The 19,869-nt window shown below is 47.1% G+C and overlaps 1 protein-coding gene across 4 annotated transcripts in view; it reads right to left on the reverse strand.

Moving 5' to 3' along the window:
* The window catches only part of ACVR1B (activin A receptor type 1B), a 33,954-nt gene that overhangs the window by 10,837 nt on the left and 3,248 nt on the right, over nt 1-19,869 (reverse strand). For 2 of the 4 annotated variants that reach the window (XM_055394377.2, XM_055394379.2), the window contains exons 2-4: nt 5,600-5,839; nt 4,554-4,802; nt 1,563-1,793 (exon numbers count right to left, since the gene is read on the reverse strand). In XM_055394377.2, coding sequence (XP_055250352.1) covers nt 1,563-1,793; nt 4,554-4,802; nt 5,600-5,839 — 720 coding nt within the window. Of the gene's footprint in view, nt 1-1,562; nt 1,794-4,553; nt 4,803-5,558; nt 5,840-18,678; nt 19,148-19,869 lie in introns of those variants that run through there. The other 2 variants (XM_055394380.2, XM_055394378.2) reach the window with 2 other exon arrangements.

Here is a 19,869-nt window from a genome sequence, read left to right on the forward strand (position 1 = left end):
CAGATCCTACTCACACGAGCTGCCAGAATCAATACAGGGAGTGGTTCCTGGGAAAGCACCAACCTATGCTTCTCTGATTACGAGCAAGGGGCCCATCAAACACACCCCTGAGGTCCAGAGGACCCTGCTTATAAAAGGGAAGACATCTTTTCGAGCCTTTAAAATACATGTCAGATTTAAACTAATCATCAAAAGGTAAAGGTGCTTTAAAAAGCACCAAGCTTACTCAGAAGAAGCAAGGTATTCTCTCCTCCCTTGCGTGAGAGGTCAAGGCCCTTCAGTCTGGGGGAAGCTGAGGCCCCTACAACCCCCACAGCAATGAGAAAAAAGCAGCCTGCTGTTGATTTAGGACAGAAAAACAAACAGCATCTTCTGTAGCCTGTGCCAGCACCAACTTCTAAAATTGCTGGACCACGGAGCAAACTGTGTCCTGACTGCCAGAGGCACTCTTCTAAATTGCAAACACCACCACCCACGGTCTTTCTGTCTTAAGTGTGCTGCCTGCCCAGGTGCCGGTTCTCCTCTCTTCCTGGGCACTGTACAGGCAGGAACTGTGCCTTGGTCTTATGTGTGATGACCCCAGGGCCAGAGAGTAGCCAATGAATATTACTGAACCGGTGAATGAAATGTCAGTTACTACCCACTCTCTAAAATAAAATACAATTTCAAAACGGCTCCCCATAACCTGGCCTCTGCCACCTTTCCACCCTTGTCTTTGGCTGGAATGTTCTGAGTCACCTACAGCTTCCCAAAGACATTACCCCTCTGCACATGTTTGGACTTCTCTTCCTTCATTTTTCTTTCTGACCAACTCCCTGCCACCTCCGCCTCAGTCAAGCCCAGGTATGACCTCCGTGACCCCCACCTCACCCTCGTTTTGTGCTCACCAGAATACCTGTTGTTTGATTGCTTCCTATAAGCAACCATTAGTTTACTTTTCTCTTTTGCTAGTCAGTGAGGCTCTTAAAAATGAGTACATGCCTGGGCACATGAGAGAGACTCAAAAAACTGCAGCAAAACCAGTGGAGGAGGGAGGAGGAAACAAGGAAGCTCAGATATAAGTGGATCAAAAGCTGAGCTTGAAGGCTGCGGTGGGGCAGCGGGGGGAGGCAGGCTGTGGCTCTGGGCGTCTGCTCCGCTGCAACAATGCGCGTGATGCCGCTCTGCCAGGGAGTGTGGGCCACAGCTTTCCTGGGGCTGTCCTTTCCTTGCAGGGGTTGAAGCTTCCCTTCTTCCTTCCAGTTGTTTTCAACGTAAGTTTACTGAAGCTCCTCTAGGGTTTGGGGGTATCACAGAAGGGCGAGTGAGCAGGTAGGATGAGGGCTTATTTATCTGCTTAATAACTGCTTGTTTCTTGCTTAATAACCTGGATTTCAGTACAAGCTTTTCATAGAAGGAAAGTTTGAAAACCACTGCCTTACTCATGTTCTCGTTCTATGGGGAGCAACTGTGAAGGCAAACAGAACTGTGCCGTCTCAGGGCTGTTCAGGCTCCCCAGTCAACTCTCCACCTGAGCCTGTGGTGGGCTCTGGGACACCCTGTCTGTAAGCCCAGCCCTTTACCTTTATTGTCAGCGGCGATGAACCCAAGGATGTTTTCATGGCGAAGCATGACTGTCTGGTATATCTCTGCTTCCCGGAACCAAGACCGTTCCTCCCGAGAAGAGAATATTTTCACAGCCACATCACCGCCCCGCCAGCGGCCGCGCCACACTTCTCCAAACCGGCCCTTGCCAATAATCTCCTGTAAAACGATGGTCCGGGCCACTGTGCGCTGGACAAAAAGGGGTAACCCTGGGGACCAAAGGAGGGAAAGAAAGCCGACACTGTATACATCTGCTGAACTTTGCAACTCCCACTCTCACTCCACACTGGAGAAGCCCTTCCTTCCCACAGTGCCTCCATGCTACCGTGGTCCACTGACCATGGAGAGCTAGGGAGCCCAGACGGGGAGATGCATGTGATTAGCTGTTCCTCATCTATGCGGGTTCTCTTCCCAGCTAGTATGGATGACAGATCTGAACGTAACTGTCTAACCGGATTCACTAACTCTTCAGCCAGCCTCCCGTGGGCCAGGCCACCCACAGCCGCTTTATGTGGAAGAGCAAAGTCAGGGGGTTGAGTGAGCAGAGCGCCTCTGGCTGCTCTGCTCAGTGGCCACTAGAGGGCAGTGCTGCGTGGCCCATGAAAGCCAACCCGAGCTCAGGGCGCACCAAGTTCCCACCTCTCCGAAGGGACCACAGGTCTGCTCACGAGAGCTCCAGATGCAGCAGGCCTGTGGGGGACGACTGCCCAGGCTGGTTCTCAGATTAATTTCACTGTCTTTATAGGACTCATTTATCACCTCATTTGATCCACACAAGGAATGTCTCCCTCCCTCCCTCTCCAGTCAGCTCCACCATCGTGACTGACTCTGAACTCTCTCCTTGACTGAACAAATCAAAGTGTTATCAGCCCCCAAGCTGCTTACTGCATGTTTACTATGCATGAGGCACTTGCATAAATGACCTCATTTCCTCACAACCACCCATAAGGTAGGTATTATTATTATGCCCATTTTACAAATGAGAAAACTAAGCCTCAAAGGGGAAGGTTAAGTTATTTACTGGAATTCATACAAGCTGTAAATCACAAAGCACGTAAGACTGACTCCAAAGTTGATGCCTGTAACTCCCACAGCACAGAGCCGCCAAATGCTTCTCAATTTGGCCCCCTCCTCTCCTGGCCCTCCTGACCTGTTCTGACCTCCTCTGGAAGACTTCCAGCGGTCTCTCTGCCTCCCCTCTGACCTGGCTCGCCCTGCACACCCTGCACAGCCAGGCTTGCCCTGCCCTCCCTAACAGGGGGCTGCTAGATGGATGAATTCACCCTCCACACCACTGCCAGAATTCTTTCGGCAGGAAAACATGAGCACACGCTTTCTCACACGACAGCCTTCGGTAGCTGCCTCTCCCCTCAGCAGACAAAGCACAGCCCGAGCATTTTCCCACCAGGGCCTGGACAACAAGCCGGCCTCTGGATCATTCCTGAAACACTCAGTGAACATTTGTGTCTTTTTGTCCTCTCGCTCAGGGGTTTTCCTGTGGCCTGGAATGTTCCCTGCCCTCTTCGCACTCTCAAAACTTCCAACGCAGGACCCTTCAGACACGACCTCCTCTGTGACAGCCTTCCCCACAGTCTCTTCCATCCAGTCCCAGCTCGGCCTCCTGCTCATCTTGTTTTCCCTGTACCACCCCCACACACACTTGTTAGTGTGAACTCAAAGTTACACAAGCAGCAAGGACTTATGACTTTAAGGCACAGGATTAAAACCCCAGCACCTTGGAACCTTTGCATATTCTGAATTAAGAGTGGACTAAACCAACCACAGAGAAACAGTTTCTTATCATTTCACTCCAGATGACGGAGTAACCACCCTGGACCTGCCCTCGCCTCAGCTAATCCCAACCTTAAAAAAAGACTCCAGAAAACCCGAGCGACCCTCCTCCAGCAGCAAATCAAGTCACAGAGCCTGCCAGTTCTAACCACTGCCCTACCCTCTTTCAGCAAAGAACAAGCCATATATTTTCTCTCTTCCTAAAAATATGCAGCTTTTAAATATATCCATCATCTTGGCACTCTCTACTGCAGAGCTTAATAAAGGCAAAACCACGGAAATTCAGAAGATGTCAGAGCTCAAAGTATTCCTGTGCTCAAGAAGGGATGTCTGGCCATGACTGATGGCATAATTTCCCCACAGAAGAGTCTGTCATGGGCTGAAAAAACACACACCAACACACAAAGAACTCTCATGGACATGAGCCTGTAAGTCTGAGTTAGAATGGCAACTGGCCTTCATATCCACATTTCCCCCCGTAGGAACAGAATAGCACTGTCACTAAAACAATTATTTATCTTCCTAAAAAGACTGCTTTGTACTCACAGCCACATCTACTAGCTAGCTCAGCTCTACTCTGAGACTGGAACCACCCGATGGCCCTCACCCTAAGTTCTAGTCTCACATCGAGGTCCATCTAAGAAAGGCTCAGTCACCGACAGGCAGCTCCAGAAGTGGTGCTGCCGCCATGCTGGAAGCCCTGGCTGCTTTTATTTCAACTGCCACCATAAACCCTTGGGCAACTGGTACGAGTCAATGATTTACCCAACCCCAGCTCTCTGGCCTTACTCGGTGTCCTTAAACTCCCCGTGCAGTTGCTCACAGATCAATGATTAGCTGCCACCACCTCGCAGGAACCCGGCACACTCCAGTTTCTCCAAAGGGGCCCTGACACTGAGCACTCCGCTGCTCAGGCGGAACCAGGTGAATTTTAATAGCTGCATGGTTACAAGACTTGAAGAGAGGCAGGGACTCTGCAAGGGAGAGTTTTGCAGCTGATCCTTGGAATTCCAGAGAATGAGAGATTTTCTGTGAACCCCATCATCTTATTACATGTCAAGACTCCCAAAGAAGGGGAATTCTGAAAGCAAACGGCCAGCCTTCTTCCTGAATGTTCCATCGTGCTGGGAGGCAGTGAGGAAGGCTAACGGCTGGCATGAAGCCTGAAGAGGCAATACCTGAGCCAGACCCTGACGTGGAGAGGTCGTAGACCAGGTCCTGGAGCGTCTTGTCCTTGGAAAGACACATCTCACACGAGGGGTCCTCCATGTCCAGCCTCTGACGGTTGTGATAGACGCGCTGATGATAGTTAATGACAAGGAAAACAATGATGATGATGAGAAACAGGAGGAACACTGGGCCGGCAATAATGCCCACCAGCTCCACGGGGCCCCACATGGAGGGGTGTTCAGGCTCCTTGAGATGACCTGGGGCAGGTGAGAGAGGAGAGGGAAAGAAGAGAGTGAAAACGTGGGACCGCCCAGGCCTCTCTCTCCCAGCTCCTCCAGCCAGGTGGAAATGCCCCCCTCTTCCTTGCCCCGCTCTTTGGCCTCGCTGGGCTGGTGGATCTGTCTGGACACTCTCACATGCCAGCCTCTCTAGTTACAGCACCCTCTGCAGTGGTCAGAGCCACGGCCCGCTCGGTCATTTCACAGCATTTCATGGTGTCTTCCCACCCCTATGCCCCAGGCACACACCAGGTTCTGCTCCTTCATTTGTGGCGGCCTCTTGAAGCTCAACTTGGTCTCTCCCCGCCTCCTCAGATCTCCCCAGTCACGCCTCTTAAGTGGCAGACCTGTGAAGGCTGGTGTCTACTTCTCCCCAGCTTAGAGCGCCATCCTTCCCGGCTCGAGTCCCTCTTCCCATGTTGCCATCACCGTCACATGGCTTATGGGCTGCCTCCTTCGGGATCGCCCCAGACCCTCCCATGGGGATCTCTGGCTGGCTCTCCCACTCCCCACCAGCTGCCAATGGCTCCTCAACCATGACCCAAAATGTGGCTTTCACCTCTGCGGCGCTCTCGACAAGTCAAGTCTGGCTCCCTTTCCTAGGATCTACAGACCAGAATTGGGAGAAATGCCCTCCCACGTCACCTCAGGAAGCATCCAAAAGGCACCTTCACCTAGCCTCCAACAAAGGGGGGGGGCAGAGCAGAGAAGGATGAAATGACAGGGGAGCCCTACCTCCACGGCGAGCCAATAGTCCAACAAGGGCGTCCACTCACCGCTGGGCACCCTCAGGTCTATCTTGTTGCAGAAGTCAGTGTAGCAGCAGTGTGTGTTGCGCAAGTCCTCGGAGCTCAGGCAGTAGAAGGGCTTCCCGGCGGGGACCAGCTCCACTTTGGGGATGCAGGTGCGCACGTGGTGCTCCATCCCGTCCAGGTTGAAAATGGAGACCATGCAGGCCCCATCCGTCTCACACGTGTAGTTGGCTTGGAGGCAGCTGGTGCACGCACACAGCAGGGCTGTGGGGAATTTGGGAGCGGACACTGACATCAGCGCTGAGGTCTCAGCCTCGGTCCTCCTCTGGAGTTAGAATACAATCCCCTAGCACACTCGCGGTTCCAGAACAAGTAGCTTTTTACAGGGACGGGGCCAGAGATGACGTCGTCAGGGGAAGCCCAACCTTTTCACCTGTCTATTCAGATCACAGACAAGGCTTTCTGCTCTGCAACTGCCCGCATTTTCCTCTAATTGCTCTAGTTTATGTCTTCAAGAAACAAAGAAACTACCTTTTTAACTCTGCTTTAGACTGTTGTATGTTGTTGTTTAGTAGCTAGGTTGTGTCTTTGTGACCCCATGGACTGTAGTCTGCCAGACTCCTCTGTCTGGGATTTCCCAGGCAAGAATACTGGAGTGGGTTGCCATTTCCTTCTCCAGGGAATCTTCCGGACCCAGGGATCAAACCCGTGTCTCTTTCATTGGCAGGTGGATTCTTTACCACTGCACCACTGGGAGGAGGAGCGGGGCTGCTTTAGACTTAGACTTACATTAAAAAACTCTCTTGTGGCTAGGAAAAGGGTTTTCCTTTGAATTTAGATGCCTAAAGACAAGAGCAAAGCACGGTCCCCTGGGAGATAAGAGGGCCCCTCCCCCAAATACTCCTTCCACCACCACTGCTTCTTAGAGCCATCTCCAACCCCATCTCCTCTCTCTGCACCAGAAACGCCTACGGTTTCCTGAATGCAGTGTGCGTGCTCTCTCACACTGCAATGGGTTTTGCTGCAATGGTTTTTTCCTGGCTAATTCTTACAAGTTCTTTAAAATTCAGCTTAAACGTCACTTCCTTTGAAAAGCTTCCCCTGACTGGTCCAATAACCTCCTCCTCCCTTTAATTCCCAGCAGGTACCCCTTTCAAGAGGGCAAAAAGAACAGCCTCCAAAGAAGGTAATATTAGTGTCTACTTCATACAGTCACTGTGAGGATTAAATAAGCTAATGCACAGAATGGGTGCATGCTATGTTGCTTTAGTAGCGTATGACTCTTTGCAACCCTGTAGATTGTAGCCCGCCAGGCTCCCCTGTCCATGGGATTTCCCAGGCAAGAATACTGCAGTGGGTTGCCATGCCCTTCTCCAGATCTTCCCAACCCAGGGACTGAACCCTCATTTCTTATGTCTCTTGTGCTGGCAAGCAGGTTCTTTACCACTAGTGCCACCTGGGAAGCCAACGTATAGAAAGTACTCAGTAAATCTAACCCATTCTGAAAGGGCCTCGGATATCATCATTTAAAAAGTACTATATATATATATATTTCCCCCCCACCACAAATAGATAGTATACGCAATCATCTCTGGGACTAACGAGTTTGGCTGGGTGTGTATTATCCCTAAGTGTCCACTGTTGACAGGAAATTACTGTAAATGAATTTGGTGCCTCTGAAAGTCAGTTCGGCAGCCCTGGAATCTGAAATCCTTTATTTATCCATCTAACAGGAATAGCACAGACAGCAGCAGTTGGTTCTCCCCAGCACTGTCTCCCAGGAGCCTCACCCAGCCCTGACCTCTGGGGATGGGCAGGACAACGGCTTGACCCACCAGAGTACTGAGGTTAGGGCTCGGTGCTGAACACAGCACTCACCCATCAGGGATGCAAGGGGCAGGGGGACCCGAGGCCCCAGCTGGACACTAAGCGCATACTAACTGGATACCAAGAGGGAACATATTCAAACTATGGCCCCTGGAGAAGAGACATTTATGACCAGTCCCGTGAAAAACTATCCTGTTGTAACTCACCCCTTTCGGCTGTAAACAGTCTATCTTTGTCTCTTCCTCTAAAACACTGAAAGGCATCTCCTGGCCTTTCAAATCCAAAGACAGAATAGAAATCTTGCTGGGTCCAACCCCCCACTCCTGCAGGCTTTCTGTAAACGACACGATCCTTGCCATCCCCACCAAGGAAACAAAGGAGAGTGAGCATGGACAGGTACTCGGACAGTGTGGATCTTCAATGCACAGCCTGTGAGATTTTTTTTCCCCCACAGCGTTTGATCAGAGCCCTTTCTTCTGGGAGAAATTCCAAAACACGCAGCTCTCTGCTGAAGGGCTTGGGGAGTGTTGTATTTTAAAGGCAGGAAGTTTAAAGCAGGTACCCTTTAGACTAGGATCCCAAACACAAAAGGAATTTTAAAAGTAAATTCCTTCTAAATGTCACTCTTCTTGCTGACTGAAATTTACTTCTGCAACTCTCAGAACACTCAGCCCAAACCCCTTTGACTCACGCTGGAGTCCTGCCTACTCATCAGCGAGCGCAAACGCCCATTCCTCTCAGTCAATGGGGACATTCAGGCACAAAGGGGTCCCTGTGGCATGCACACCTCTCAACACACGTGCCCCGACGGCCGGCTGGGGATGAGCACAGCCTAGGGGCTATTTTCGGAAGCCAGAAGGGAAAGCGAACGACTCCCAGAGGGCTATTCTGAGCACAGTGGGACACGCGGGCCAGACCCGCGGCCGCCTTTGGAAAAGCAGCTCGCTTTGGAGTCCATCAATTAGCAGCTAGGGAAGCAGAGCCCCTGCTCCTAGACACGCACTCCCCTTTCCCTGGTTCACGGCCTCTTTCACGGTGATTCATTCTGGAGAACGAGCACACCCACACGTGGCTCATTATTTTTGGGAAGTACTTAAACAATCTTGGTGTAAGACAGGAAAGAACAAAAGTGGTGAAATCTATGCTAGACGGGACGAAGAACGGAACTGGGAGCGGGGCCATGCGGCTTTGTGATAAGGGATTGGGCAAGTCCCTGACTCTATCTGGGCCTCGGCAGCCCAGCCAGAAAATACCATTTATGTGACAGAGACGGTCTGAAGATCAGCCCACATCTGCGGAGTGCTGCTGGTTCTCTGAGAAGGCTGCCTACATCTGTGCACAGGTCTACTTTATACCAAGGGAGTGAGAAGTCTGAAAAGGGTATTTTTGAGATAGCCATCACCACTGCCCACGCCCCTGTGGGGTTTCTGTTACTCTCTCTAGAGCCGCAGCAGGGGAGCATGGCAGGAGCAGGTCACACAGACCCAGGGCTCAAACACCAGCTCTATCAGTCACATGACCTTGAACGAGTCAGTAACCTTTCTGCACCCCAGCTGCCTAATCTGAAAAGTGGGACTGTTAATTACCTCACAGGACTATGTAAGAATTACATGAAATAAGAGATTTACGAGCCAACTCAGTGGAAAAGATCCTGAGGCTGGGAAAGACTGAGGACAGGAGGAGAACGGGGTGACAGAGGATGAGGTGGTTGGACGGCATCACTGACTCAATGGACCTGAGTTTGAGCAAACTCCAGGAGATGGTGAAGGACAGGGATGCTGCAGTTCACGGGGGTTGCAAACAGTAGGACACAGCAACTGAACGAGACTTAAAACATGCGAAGCAAATATTCAATAAATTTAATCACTCCCTTCAGTGTAAAACTCAAGTAAACACATTCATGTACAACAAGTCTCTCTAACCACTAATTAGGAAGTGCCAGGTTACAGCAAGACCACAGCAAGGAACTGCTGTTTGAGGCTCAGCTCTGCCAGTAACTAGTTGCGTGGTTTTGGGCAATTCATTTAACCTTCCTGACCATCATTTTCCTCATCATTAACCAGAAAGAAGGGGCTGAACCAGATGAGCTTCAAAATCCTCCAGCTGAAATCTGAATCTAGTTTGTTTTTAAATTCACACTGCTTGGATCACTGATTCAACACTGGGAAGTTCTGCTTTAATTCCATATACCTTTTTCTGAACTTTAAAGAAAGACTAGTCTTAATCATTTCGTTTAAAATATTTTTTTATTTACTGGTGGGCTTAGTTGCCCCATGGCATGCACAATCTTAGTTTCCCAACCAGGGATCGAACCCACATCCCATGTATTGCAAGGCAGACTCTTACTGGTCCAGACTCCCTGGACCATCAGCGAAGACCCAAGAAAGACTGGTCTCTAAATTGTCTTCTGGTAATATTCATTTTTCACTGAAACGAAGTGATCACAAAAGTATAAAAACATCTGAATTATGGGATTCTCTGGCAATCCAGTGGCTAGGACTCTGCACTTCACTGCCATGGGCCCAGGTTTAATCCCTGGTCAGGGAACTAAGCTCCAGCAAGCCACGTGGCATGGCCAAAAAAAAAATCTGAATTTACTAAAACTTTTCTAGTACACTAAATCACAAACTTAGCTTTTGATTTCTTTTGAAAACTAAATCTGGACTACTGATAACAGCCATTTATAATCTGTTTCATAGTGACTCATCAGGTGAAATCAGCCTACACACATGTACATAAACAATACATACCTAACACTCTTCGTGTTCCTGACTGAAGAGCTAGAAATAACACAATTAGGAAAGCCTCACAGAGGAGTCAGAAAAGCAGGTTAAAAGTGGTCAGAGTGAAATTCTCACTAGCATAGCATTTTGATACATACAAGCTAGTCAAACCTGAACTAAAGACATTATGGCAGGATTTGAACATGTTTTCAAAGTATGATGAGAAGGTGGTCTGTGGTAGAGTATCAAAGTAAATTTAGTTTGGGAGAGAGGCTGTGTTTGGAGGAAGGCTGACAAGTCCCGACTTGGGCAGACTCTGTCTCGCTGCATGTTATGGAGCCGCTAACATGCTCGGTCTGAGCAAAGACAACCCCTCTCTCCTGCCCACGGCATACTCTGGAGGACACTCAGTCAAGGCTGTTGTCCCAACAACTAGAAATTCCCAAGAACCAAGTGGCTAAACTCACTGCCCTTCAGCCCACATCACCAGCGGACAGGGGTGGGAGGGGCATGGTGGAGGCACCAACCTCAGAAGGTAAGAGGCAGCTGCAGAACACCCACATCTGTCCTGGTACATGAAGGTTCATGATGTTTGAAAGCTACAGTATCTATGATTTTTGGCTTATATGCGCACATGTGTGTATACACACATACACATATACTCCTTGGGGACGGTAAGTTTCATCAGTTTAGGGTGGTACATTGTCCTGTTTAGGGACACTAAACCTGCCTCTTCCAAATTTCACCGGGCAACCTTCTAGTTCACAAGAGTTGAGATTTGGCGCCCAAATCAGCCTGTGCTCCCCCACTCACTCTTCATGACTTTACAACTTGATCATAGCTGCGTCTGAGCCCTCCTCTTCCCAGATGACAGCATCCATCACACAGCCCAAACTGATGAGGACAGCCTATCACAACCTGTGATCATGTTCATTATTCTTCCTTGGACCATATCCACACTCCCCACAACTTTCTTGGGATAGAACAAAGACCCCAATTCTACACAACTCTGTGACCCTGAAAAGCCAAGATGATCATGGGAGAGGGGAAAGAAAGAGAACAAAGCTGGAGGACTCACATTTCCTGATTCAAACTTACTACAAAGCTACAGCTATCAAAGCAGTCTGAAACTGGCCTAAGCACAGATTATATTATAGAATCAATGAGATAGGATTGAGAGTCCAGAAACAGATCTATCATCAACTGATTGTCCACAAGAGTGTCTGAAACATTTTGGGGGTGGGAAGACTAGTCTTCAACAAACAGAAATCCACATGCAAAAGAATGAAGTCAGACCCTTCACACCACACACCAAGATTAATTAATGTAAGTTATTACATAATGTAAGTAATGTAATTAATTCAATGTAAGTCAAAGACCAAAATATAAGAGCTAAAGTTTATATTCTAAAATTTTTTAAATGAAAATAAGGGTGACTCTTTATTACCTTGGATTTGGCATGGGCTCCTAGATATGACATCTAAAACACAAGCAAAAAAAGAAAAATAGAGGAATTGGCCTTTACCAAATTAAAAAAACTTTTGTGTCTCAAAGGATAATACCAAGACAGTGTGAAGAGAACCTAGAGAATGAGAGAAAATATTCAAAAACCATGCATCTAATAATGGTCTTGCATCCAGAATGTGTAAATAACTCACTCTTAAAACTTGGTAACAAAAAATAATTTTAAAATGAGCAAATGATTTGAATGGACATTTCTCCAAAGAAGATATACAAATGACCAAAAAACACATGAAAAGATGTTCAACGTTGTAACAAATGCAAATGAATTTCAAATTCAAATATAAACCAAAACCACATATAACGAAATGTGGTGTTTTAGTGACTTTCTGATAATGTACAGTTTTTTGTTGAATTTATATTTCTCTCTACATTTTTAGAACCAATCTCATTTTTAATAAGGTAAAAAAAGAGGGGAAAAAAAACTAGAGAAAAAACTTCTGTTTTGTGATGTCCCAAGAGTGGATCTGTAGAAAAGTGCTTATCAGCTAAATAAAGATCACATTTGATAGAAAAACAAAAACAGAAACCAAGCCACAATGAGATACCACTTCACACCCACTAGGAAGGTCATAATAAAATGTTGGTGCAGATTCAGAGGAAACTGGAACTCTATACGCTGACAGTAGGATGGCAAACCCGTACAGCTCCTATATATAGAAAACAGCTTGATGGCTCCTCAGTAAGTTAACACTGAATTACCATATAACCCAGCAATTCCACTCCCAGTGCAATATATCCAAAAGAATGAAAGCAAGTGTTTAAACAAAAACAAATGTTCCTAACAGCACCATTCACAACCATCAAAAGGTGGAAACCTAAGTGTCCACTGAACAAAGAGTGGATAAACAAAATGTGATGCACTCATCAGATGGAGTGTTAGTCAGCTATAAAAACAAATAAACTACTGATATTTACTACAGTGTGGACGAACTCTGAAAACATTAATTGAAAGAAGCCACGTATTGTAGGAGTCCATTTATATTAAACATCCAGAAAGCATATTAGTGGTTATTAGGGGCTGCGGAGGAGAGAAGATGGGGAATGCTGGCTTTATGGGTTACTAGGTTGGTTTCCTTCAGGGTAAAGAAAAAGTTCTGGAACTAGAGAGGTGATGGTTTGCCTAACATCAAGAAGGTACTTCACTGAATTATACACTTTAAAATGCTTTAAAATTGCTATATGTGTTTTACCACAATTTTAAAAATACCATAAATCTCTAAAAAGCAGTATGTATAATATAGTCTCACCTACAGAACAAAACCAACAAAAAGCCAACACATGCATACCCCCCAAAATGAAGGTACAGTGTTGTTCTGCATCCTTCCCAAGTTCACAGCTCTCATATGTCCCAGGAACCCGTGAACTCCTAGAGGAGGGAACCAGAGTCCTTCTTGTCTTCATTTTCTCACTGGTATCCAGCACAGTGCCCACACACAGCACTGTGCTTAATAAATCTCATTCAGCAGCTCTCAGCCTAGCAATCTGAGAGGGCAGGGGGCTCTGCCAGAGAGGACATGCTTTTATCCATTTTATATGCGTTTCCACATTTTCATTTTTGAAAGGTTTTCACTGCTTTAAGAAGACAGAAAAAAAAAGAAAAAGTTGTTCAGTAACTACTGATCTAGACAACTGTCAAAATGTTTATGAAAATCTTGAATTGGGCTTAAAAATGGAGGTGTCTGGAACTACACTGTCACAAAGTAGAGGTAATGTCTGTTTCTCCAGAAAGGCTGGGGAACTGACAACAGTACCAGGCAGAAAAGCCCTGCTGCATTGAAATAAAGTAACCAGGTGCTGTTGCTCACAAAGATTCGAGGTGAATTTTCAGTTTTCACAATCATCAAAATCAACTGTAAAAATACACTAAAATAAAACAAAAACTCTCAAGTACCAAAGAGCATGGGGTCGCGGAGAGTCGGACACGACTGAGCAACTGAACTGAACTGAACCGAACCAAAGAGCAATAATAAAGTCCAATTTTACATGTGTAGCTGGTGGTACCCAAAATGTGTACTGGTAAAAGCACTTCTGGCTGACTTAATAAAGGAAGCTATTTGCATGAGAGAAAAAAAAAAAGGCACAGATTTAACAATAAGACATTTGATAAGTTTGGTATTTAATTTCAATCTGGGAAAAGGTCTCAGAGTGGGGTTTGCATAAGAGAAAGGTGTTTGAAAAGCCAGCTCCACACTGTATCTATTCTACAAACTGCCTTTCTGACATTCTGCTTGGAGACAAACCCAACCCCAGAGAGCTGTTTAAACAAGTTCACCCTTAAGCCTCAGGTCTAGAGAATGAAAGCTTTGTTCTCACTCAAAAGAGACGTTTGATGTTTATGCTAAGGAGACCTGTCATTGCGACTTAATTTACGGCTGGCTGTAAATGCCTGAACATCCAGCAAGGGCCCACCTGCTGCCCAGGGGAGTGTCGAGGGAAAGCTGGAGGAGGGCATCACGATGACAGAGCACGTCCTGTGTTACTGGAACCTAAGTGGACAAACCCAGCCGCCACATTCAGACTGGCTGCTCGTCACGTGGTGTTTCTCCTTTACCCACAAGTTTACATTGACATGTACAACCTTCTGTTTTCTTTCTTTGTTGTACTTAAATAGACACACTCCTGGCTCATTAGAGCAGGGGAGCATATTTATCAGTGGTGTTTTGTATTTGCTTCCTGACCTACTTACTACACTATGATGTGTGGAGAGGTGACAGTGTACATCACAGTTTTGAGAAGAGGGACAGGAATGGTTGTTTCAGCCAGCCAGGACAATGAAGGCGAAAGAATCAGCAAGGATCAAGAATAAAGCTAACGAGGCTGAGGACTCCCTGGTGGTCTGGTGGTCAAGACGCCACGCTTCCAGTGCTCAAATGCAGGCGGCACGGGTTTGATCCCTGGTCAGGGAACTAAAATCCCACGTGCTGTGCCTGGCACAGCTGGAAAAAAAAACACCAAAAACCCCAAAAAACAACTAATGAGCTTGAGAGCAAGTTTATCTCAAATGAAAAGGGCAGGTAGTGGAATCAACAGAGATGAAAGAGGTGAGGTACAGATTATGACGTTCCCAGGAACGCACAAATGTCTGTGGCATTTTCGAGCAACTAGGATGAAAAATGTATATACAGGAGATAATGAAATTACAGCAGGACAGAACTGGAATTATTTACCTAGGATTTTGCTGAGAGGATGGAAAAGGAATGAATTCAATTAAATTATTAAGTACCTAAAATACACAAGGCTCTGTGATAGAACAAAGACATATAAAGAAACTATAATGCAGTTCCTAGGATCAATTTTCAGGGTGTACAGGGTGGGAGAGTGGAAGGAGCAGAAAACTCTAAGCCAGTGTGAACCTCTATGTTACTGATACGGACCAAAAAGAAAAGCAGAGAGGATGGAGTTACTGGCTGGGGGATAATAAGAAGACAAAGCGGGTCCCACACTTGGAGATGTTGGATTTGGCTGAGAAGGCCAAGACCAAGAAAAGCACAAGGCAGATGAGGTCCAAAGTAAATGGACAACAGGACAACAATGCCAGGGTTCTAGCCAGAGATAAGGGCAATAAGCGAGACTCGACCAGACTGCATGGATCGTGACGGCAGGCGAAGAGGTCTGGAGTCAGTCCTGGAGGCTACATGAAAGTGACAGAGGAGGTGCAGTTCCAGAGCTGAATCCAGTGGCAGGATGGAGAGGCAGGGACTGGTTTGAAAGCTGCTTTGACAGTCACCACAGCACACAGCAGAGCACAGGATCGTGAGCGTGTGCTTTGGGGTCAGACTCTAGGCCCACTGCTTAACCTCTGTGCCCCGGTTTCCTCACTTGCAAAATGGGGACGAGAGTGGCTCATAGAACGGCTGCACAGAGTAAAGCAATGCAGCACAAATGCCCAGTGTAACGCTCGAGTGGATGGTACACATTCAGGAAATCAGCTGGCTTTATTACTCTGTCATCCTAGTGAATGAGAAGGGGCTGCGCTGTGTGTGGCTTTACGGTTGTTCTAACAAGCAGAAGTCAATCTGTGCGCAAACTTCTTAACGGCAAGGGCAGATTCTTTCCTCAGTACCCCCCTCAACACTGAGCTTGAGGAGTGTTCCCTAACATCTAGGGAGATGTTAAGAAAGAACACTGATTGAATCTGAATTTATCTACTGCAAATGTAGAAAGTAATGTACAAATGTACACCAAGACAATACATGACGATATGGGGCCAGGGGCGCTCAACACGAAGAATACTTTTTTAAAAAATAAAATTCCCTCAAGTCACAGATTCCTCAACACATCAAAATCACTGAAAGCATCCACAATCTTCTCTCTCCGCCAAACCTCAAAATGTCTAGGAAAAGGTAACAGGCAGCAGCAAAAACCACATGTGGTCTCAGGACTTCTTTCTACATGTAAGTCCATCCATGGGATGGCAGGGTGACCCAGTCTCAAGGAGCCTCAAGCCTATCTTGGGGAGTGCACTTATCCCTCAATCCTGTTTTCCTTCTCCTCATATAACCACCTGACTCACCCCACATGCATTTTAAAAAACAATACCTATTTACTATTTCAGTTTCTGTAGGACAGAAGTCCAGGCATAGCATGATGATATTGGCTGGGGCTTTCTCATCTAGGGCTGGGACCTCTTTCAATCTCACTCATTGCTGGCAAACGTCAACGCCCTATGGATGAAGGACTGCTGCTGCTAAGTCACTTCAGTCGTGTCCGACTCTGTGCAACCCCATAGACGGCAGTCGACCAGGCTCCGCTGTCCCTGGGATTCTCCAGGCAAGAACACTGGAGTGGGTTGCCATTTCCTTCTCCAATGTGTGAAAGTGAAAAGTGAAAGTGAAGTCGCTCAGTCGTGTCCGACTAGTAGTGACCCCATGGACTGCAGCCCACCAGGCTCCTCTGTCCATGCGATTTTCTAGGCAAAAGTACTGGAGTGGCTTGCCATTGCCTTCTCCGGATGAAGGACTAAGGCCCCCCAACTGCCCTACTTGTTGATGGCCAGGGACCACTCAGCTCCTAAAGTTGGTCTGCAGTTCCTGGTCATGCGGCTCCCATGGGCAGTTCATACTTGAATGTTTACTTTCTCCCAAGCCAGCTGGGGCATCACTGCCTTCCTCTTCTGCAATCAGCTGAGAAAATGCTCTGCTTTCAAAGGGCCACATTGATTAGGTCAGGTCCACCATGACAGCATGCCCATTTGAAGGTCAACTGATTTAAACCCTTCACAATACAGTTGACCCTTGAACAACTCAGGGGTTACGGGCACTGACCGCTAGAGTCAAAAACCCATGGATAACTTAACAATCACCCCACTAGATCTGCAGTTCCGCATCTGTGAATTCTGCCAGCCTCGTACTGCATAGTACTGCACTCTGGTATTTACTGAAAAAAAAAAAACAAAAAAAAAACCACCCATGTATAAGCAGACCCATGCCATTCAAACCGCGTTGCTCAAGGGTCAACTATGCCACCTTCATTCATGTCTGAGTAACTGGGAACAGGTGTGTGTATACCTGAGGCTGCGAATCACGGGGAGAAGGGAGCAGTGGGAAGGACTGTGGTAGACGTAATCACCTCGTACTTTGTTTCTTTATCATCGATTTCACCTGCCAGAAGGTGAGCTTCAGGAAGGTAAGCATTTCGTCTCCTTTTGTTTACCAGTGTATCTCTGCACCTACAACAGTGCCTGGTATATGACAGGTGCTCAGTAAACCTGTGTTATGGGAACCTTCAGATCACCACAGCAGTTCTCAATATATGTATATATATATATACCTGTTTATCCACAGGCTAGAAGCAGGACTTATAACTGTATACGTTACACTGGTACAGTGAAACCATTTAGGAGTCCTGGGAATTCCATATGATTTTCTCTCTGCCACAATCATTGCAGTGCTTGAACAAAATACAGTCAATTCTCATTATTCATGGATCTGTATCTGTGAATCTGCCCACTTGCTAAAATTTATTTGTAAGCCCAAAATCAATACTCTCAGCGCTTTCACGGTCACTCACAGGTGAGCGCAGGGGGGTGACAAATTTGAGCACCCAGCACACACGTTCCCACAGAGGTGGGATAAGAAAGCTCTGGCTTGTTTCAGCTCTCATACTGTTAATATGTGTTCTTCTCATGGTATGTTCAGTGCCAGGCTTTCTGTCTTTTTGTGGCTTATGCTGGGGATTTCACTTTAAAACGGCCCCAAGAGTAGTGCGGAAACGCTGTCTAGTGTCCCCAAGTTCGAGAAGACAATGACGTGCCTTAGAGAGAAAATATATACACTGAATAAGCTTCATTCAGGCAGGCATTACAGTGCTGTTGGCCCTGAGCTCAACTTTAATGAATCAACACTATATATTAATCTGTCTTTAAACAGAAACACAAACAACAGAAGGTTACGAGCTGATCAGCTGATGAAAGCACTGCAACCAGCAGGAGCAGCGGTCCCATACTTGCTAATCCAGTGTTCAACTGGGCTTCACAGAACAGTTACCAAAAATAAGGCCACCTGACTGTGTTAGCCCCATTTTACAGATGAAACAATGAAGTGGACGGAGCTGTGCCGTGGCAGCCCCCAGCGCACTCCAGCACACCATCCTGTTTTATTTCCTCACAGCACTCGTGACTGATAACCATGTTTACTCATTTATTTTCAGTCTGAGGCTCTGCAATTATAATTTCCAGGAGGAGTTAGGGATTTTTGTCCCTCTTGTTCCCTGTTGCCTCCTCGTGCCAAGAAGCATTCCAGGCACACACCCAACCAAATGAATAAAGAAACCTCCTATATGTAATTGTGTAAATACTAGGGTGATTGATACTTTAAAGGGAAAGGCAGTTACTTTCATTATGTTAAATTCAAAATATTTAGCAAGACAAATGAGGCTTCAGACTAAATGGAGAGAGAAAAAAACTCAAAAACACCACAGCTGCCTGAGGTGGCACCGTGTGGGACGCCCTGCAAGCAGGTAAGACTGCCACGGAGGCTGGTGGACCAGACGACAGAGGAAGAAGCACGCTACGCGAGGAATGGTATTTACCTGCGACGGAGAAGCTGGAGGGCAGAGAGAACAGGCGAGACCAGAGATGCTGTCTCCAGGCCCGGCTGCAGGTTGAACCACGTATGAGGGAGAGAAGCCGAGGAGAGCAAAACCCAAGAGGCGAGAGGCGGGACCTGGGACTCAACCGGGCCACGAGGCCCCCTGCAGAGTGACAGCCTGCAGGGGACTGCCAGCTCCGATCCTTTCAAAGGTCTGGGCACTCCCTGGCCAGGTGGAACTGATGGGCTCCAGAGGCCCTCAGCACTTCCAGCATCGGAGGGGGCTGATGAGCAAGAGGACTCCAGGATTTTCTTCTCATGAACACAGAGAGGAAAATGAGGTAAGACCCTCTTACATCAACTCCTGCTGGAACAGACAAATAGCACAAGGGCTCGAGACAAAGAGGCGGGATTCCAGAATTAATGTTCACCGCCGCTCTGAGCAAAGACTGAATCGTAAACAATAAGGATTTCAAAATTAAAACAAAAGAGCCACTTCAGTATTCTAATTTAACCTTCAAAAATAAAGAAGATCTCAAGCACCGCGGGCTGAGAATTCCATTCCACCTCAACACCCTGTGCTCCTGAGTTATTATGAGAACAGGCTGAGGCTGCAACGCAATTCAACTCCTGTTCCAAAATGCAACAAGCAGCTTCAACAGGCCATGCTGGAAGCAGCAGCACGCCTCATCGTCTCCTTGTCTCCTGATTCATATTTTGGTAGCAAGGTTACAATTAGCTCACCGGTGGCGAATAAACCTATTTATAACACAGCAGTCCACCTGAAAGACACAATCATCTAAAAAGGTTTTTAGAGGAAAACGAAGTGCAGCTTCTTTTACTGACTGCAGATTTCCAAGGTCCTTTCGGATAAAGTCCTCAGTCTAACCTTCCTGTGTGCACAGGCACCATTCTGGCCACCTCTCTGCCTCCATGTTCTTATGTAACATTTACATAGTGCCATAAACATACCCAGAGTTGCGTAAGAATGAAAACGTTGCCAAACCAATAAAGCCTAAAGCAGGTCACTCCCTCCAGACTGTCTTTGATTAGCACAGGTATGCTGCCAGGTCTAGGATGTGAGGGCTTGTCAAGAGACAGAAATTAACTTGAGGAAATCTGAAAGGGGTCCACAAAAATGCCACAGAGAACAAATTAACCACATCGTGACATGTGTTGCTTCTCTCAATCC

Source organism: Moschus berezovskii, chromosome 6, assembly GCF_049115385.1.
Source record: "Moschus berezovskii isolate FMDL1 chromosome 6, NW_MosBer_1.0, whole genome shotgun sequence".
Lineage (NCBI taxonomy): Eukaryota > Metazoa > Chordata > Mammalia > Artiodactyla > Moschidae > Moschus > Moschus berezovskii.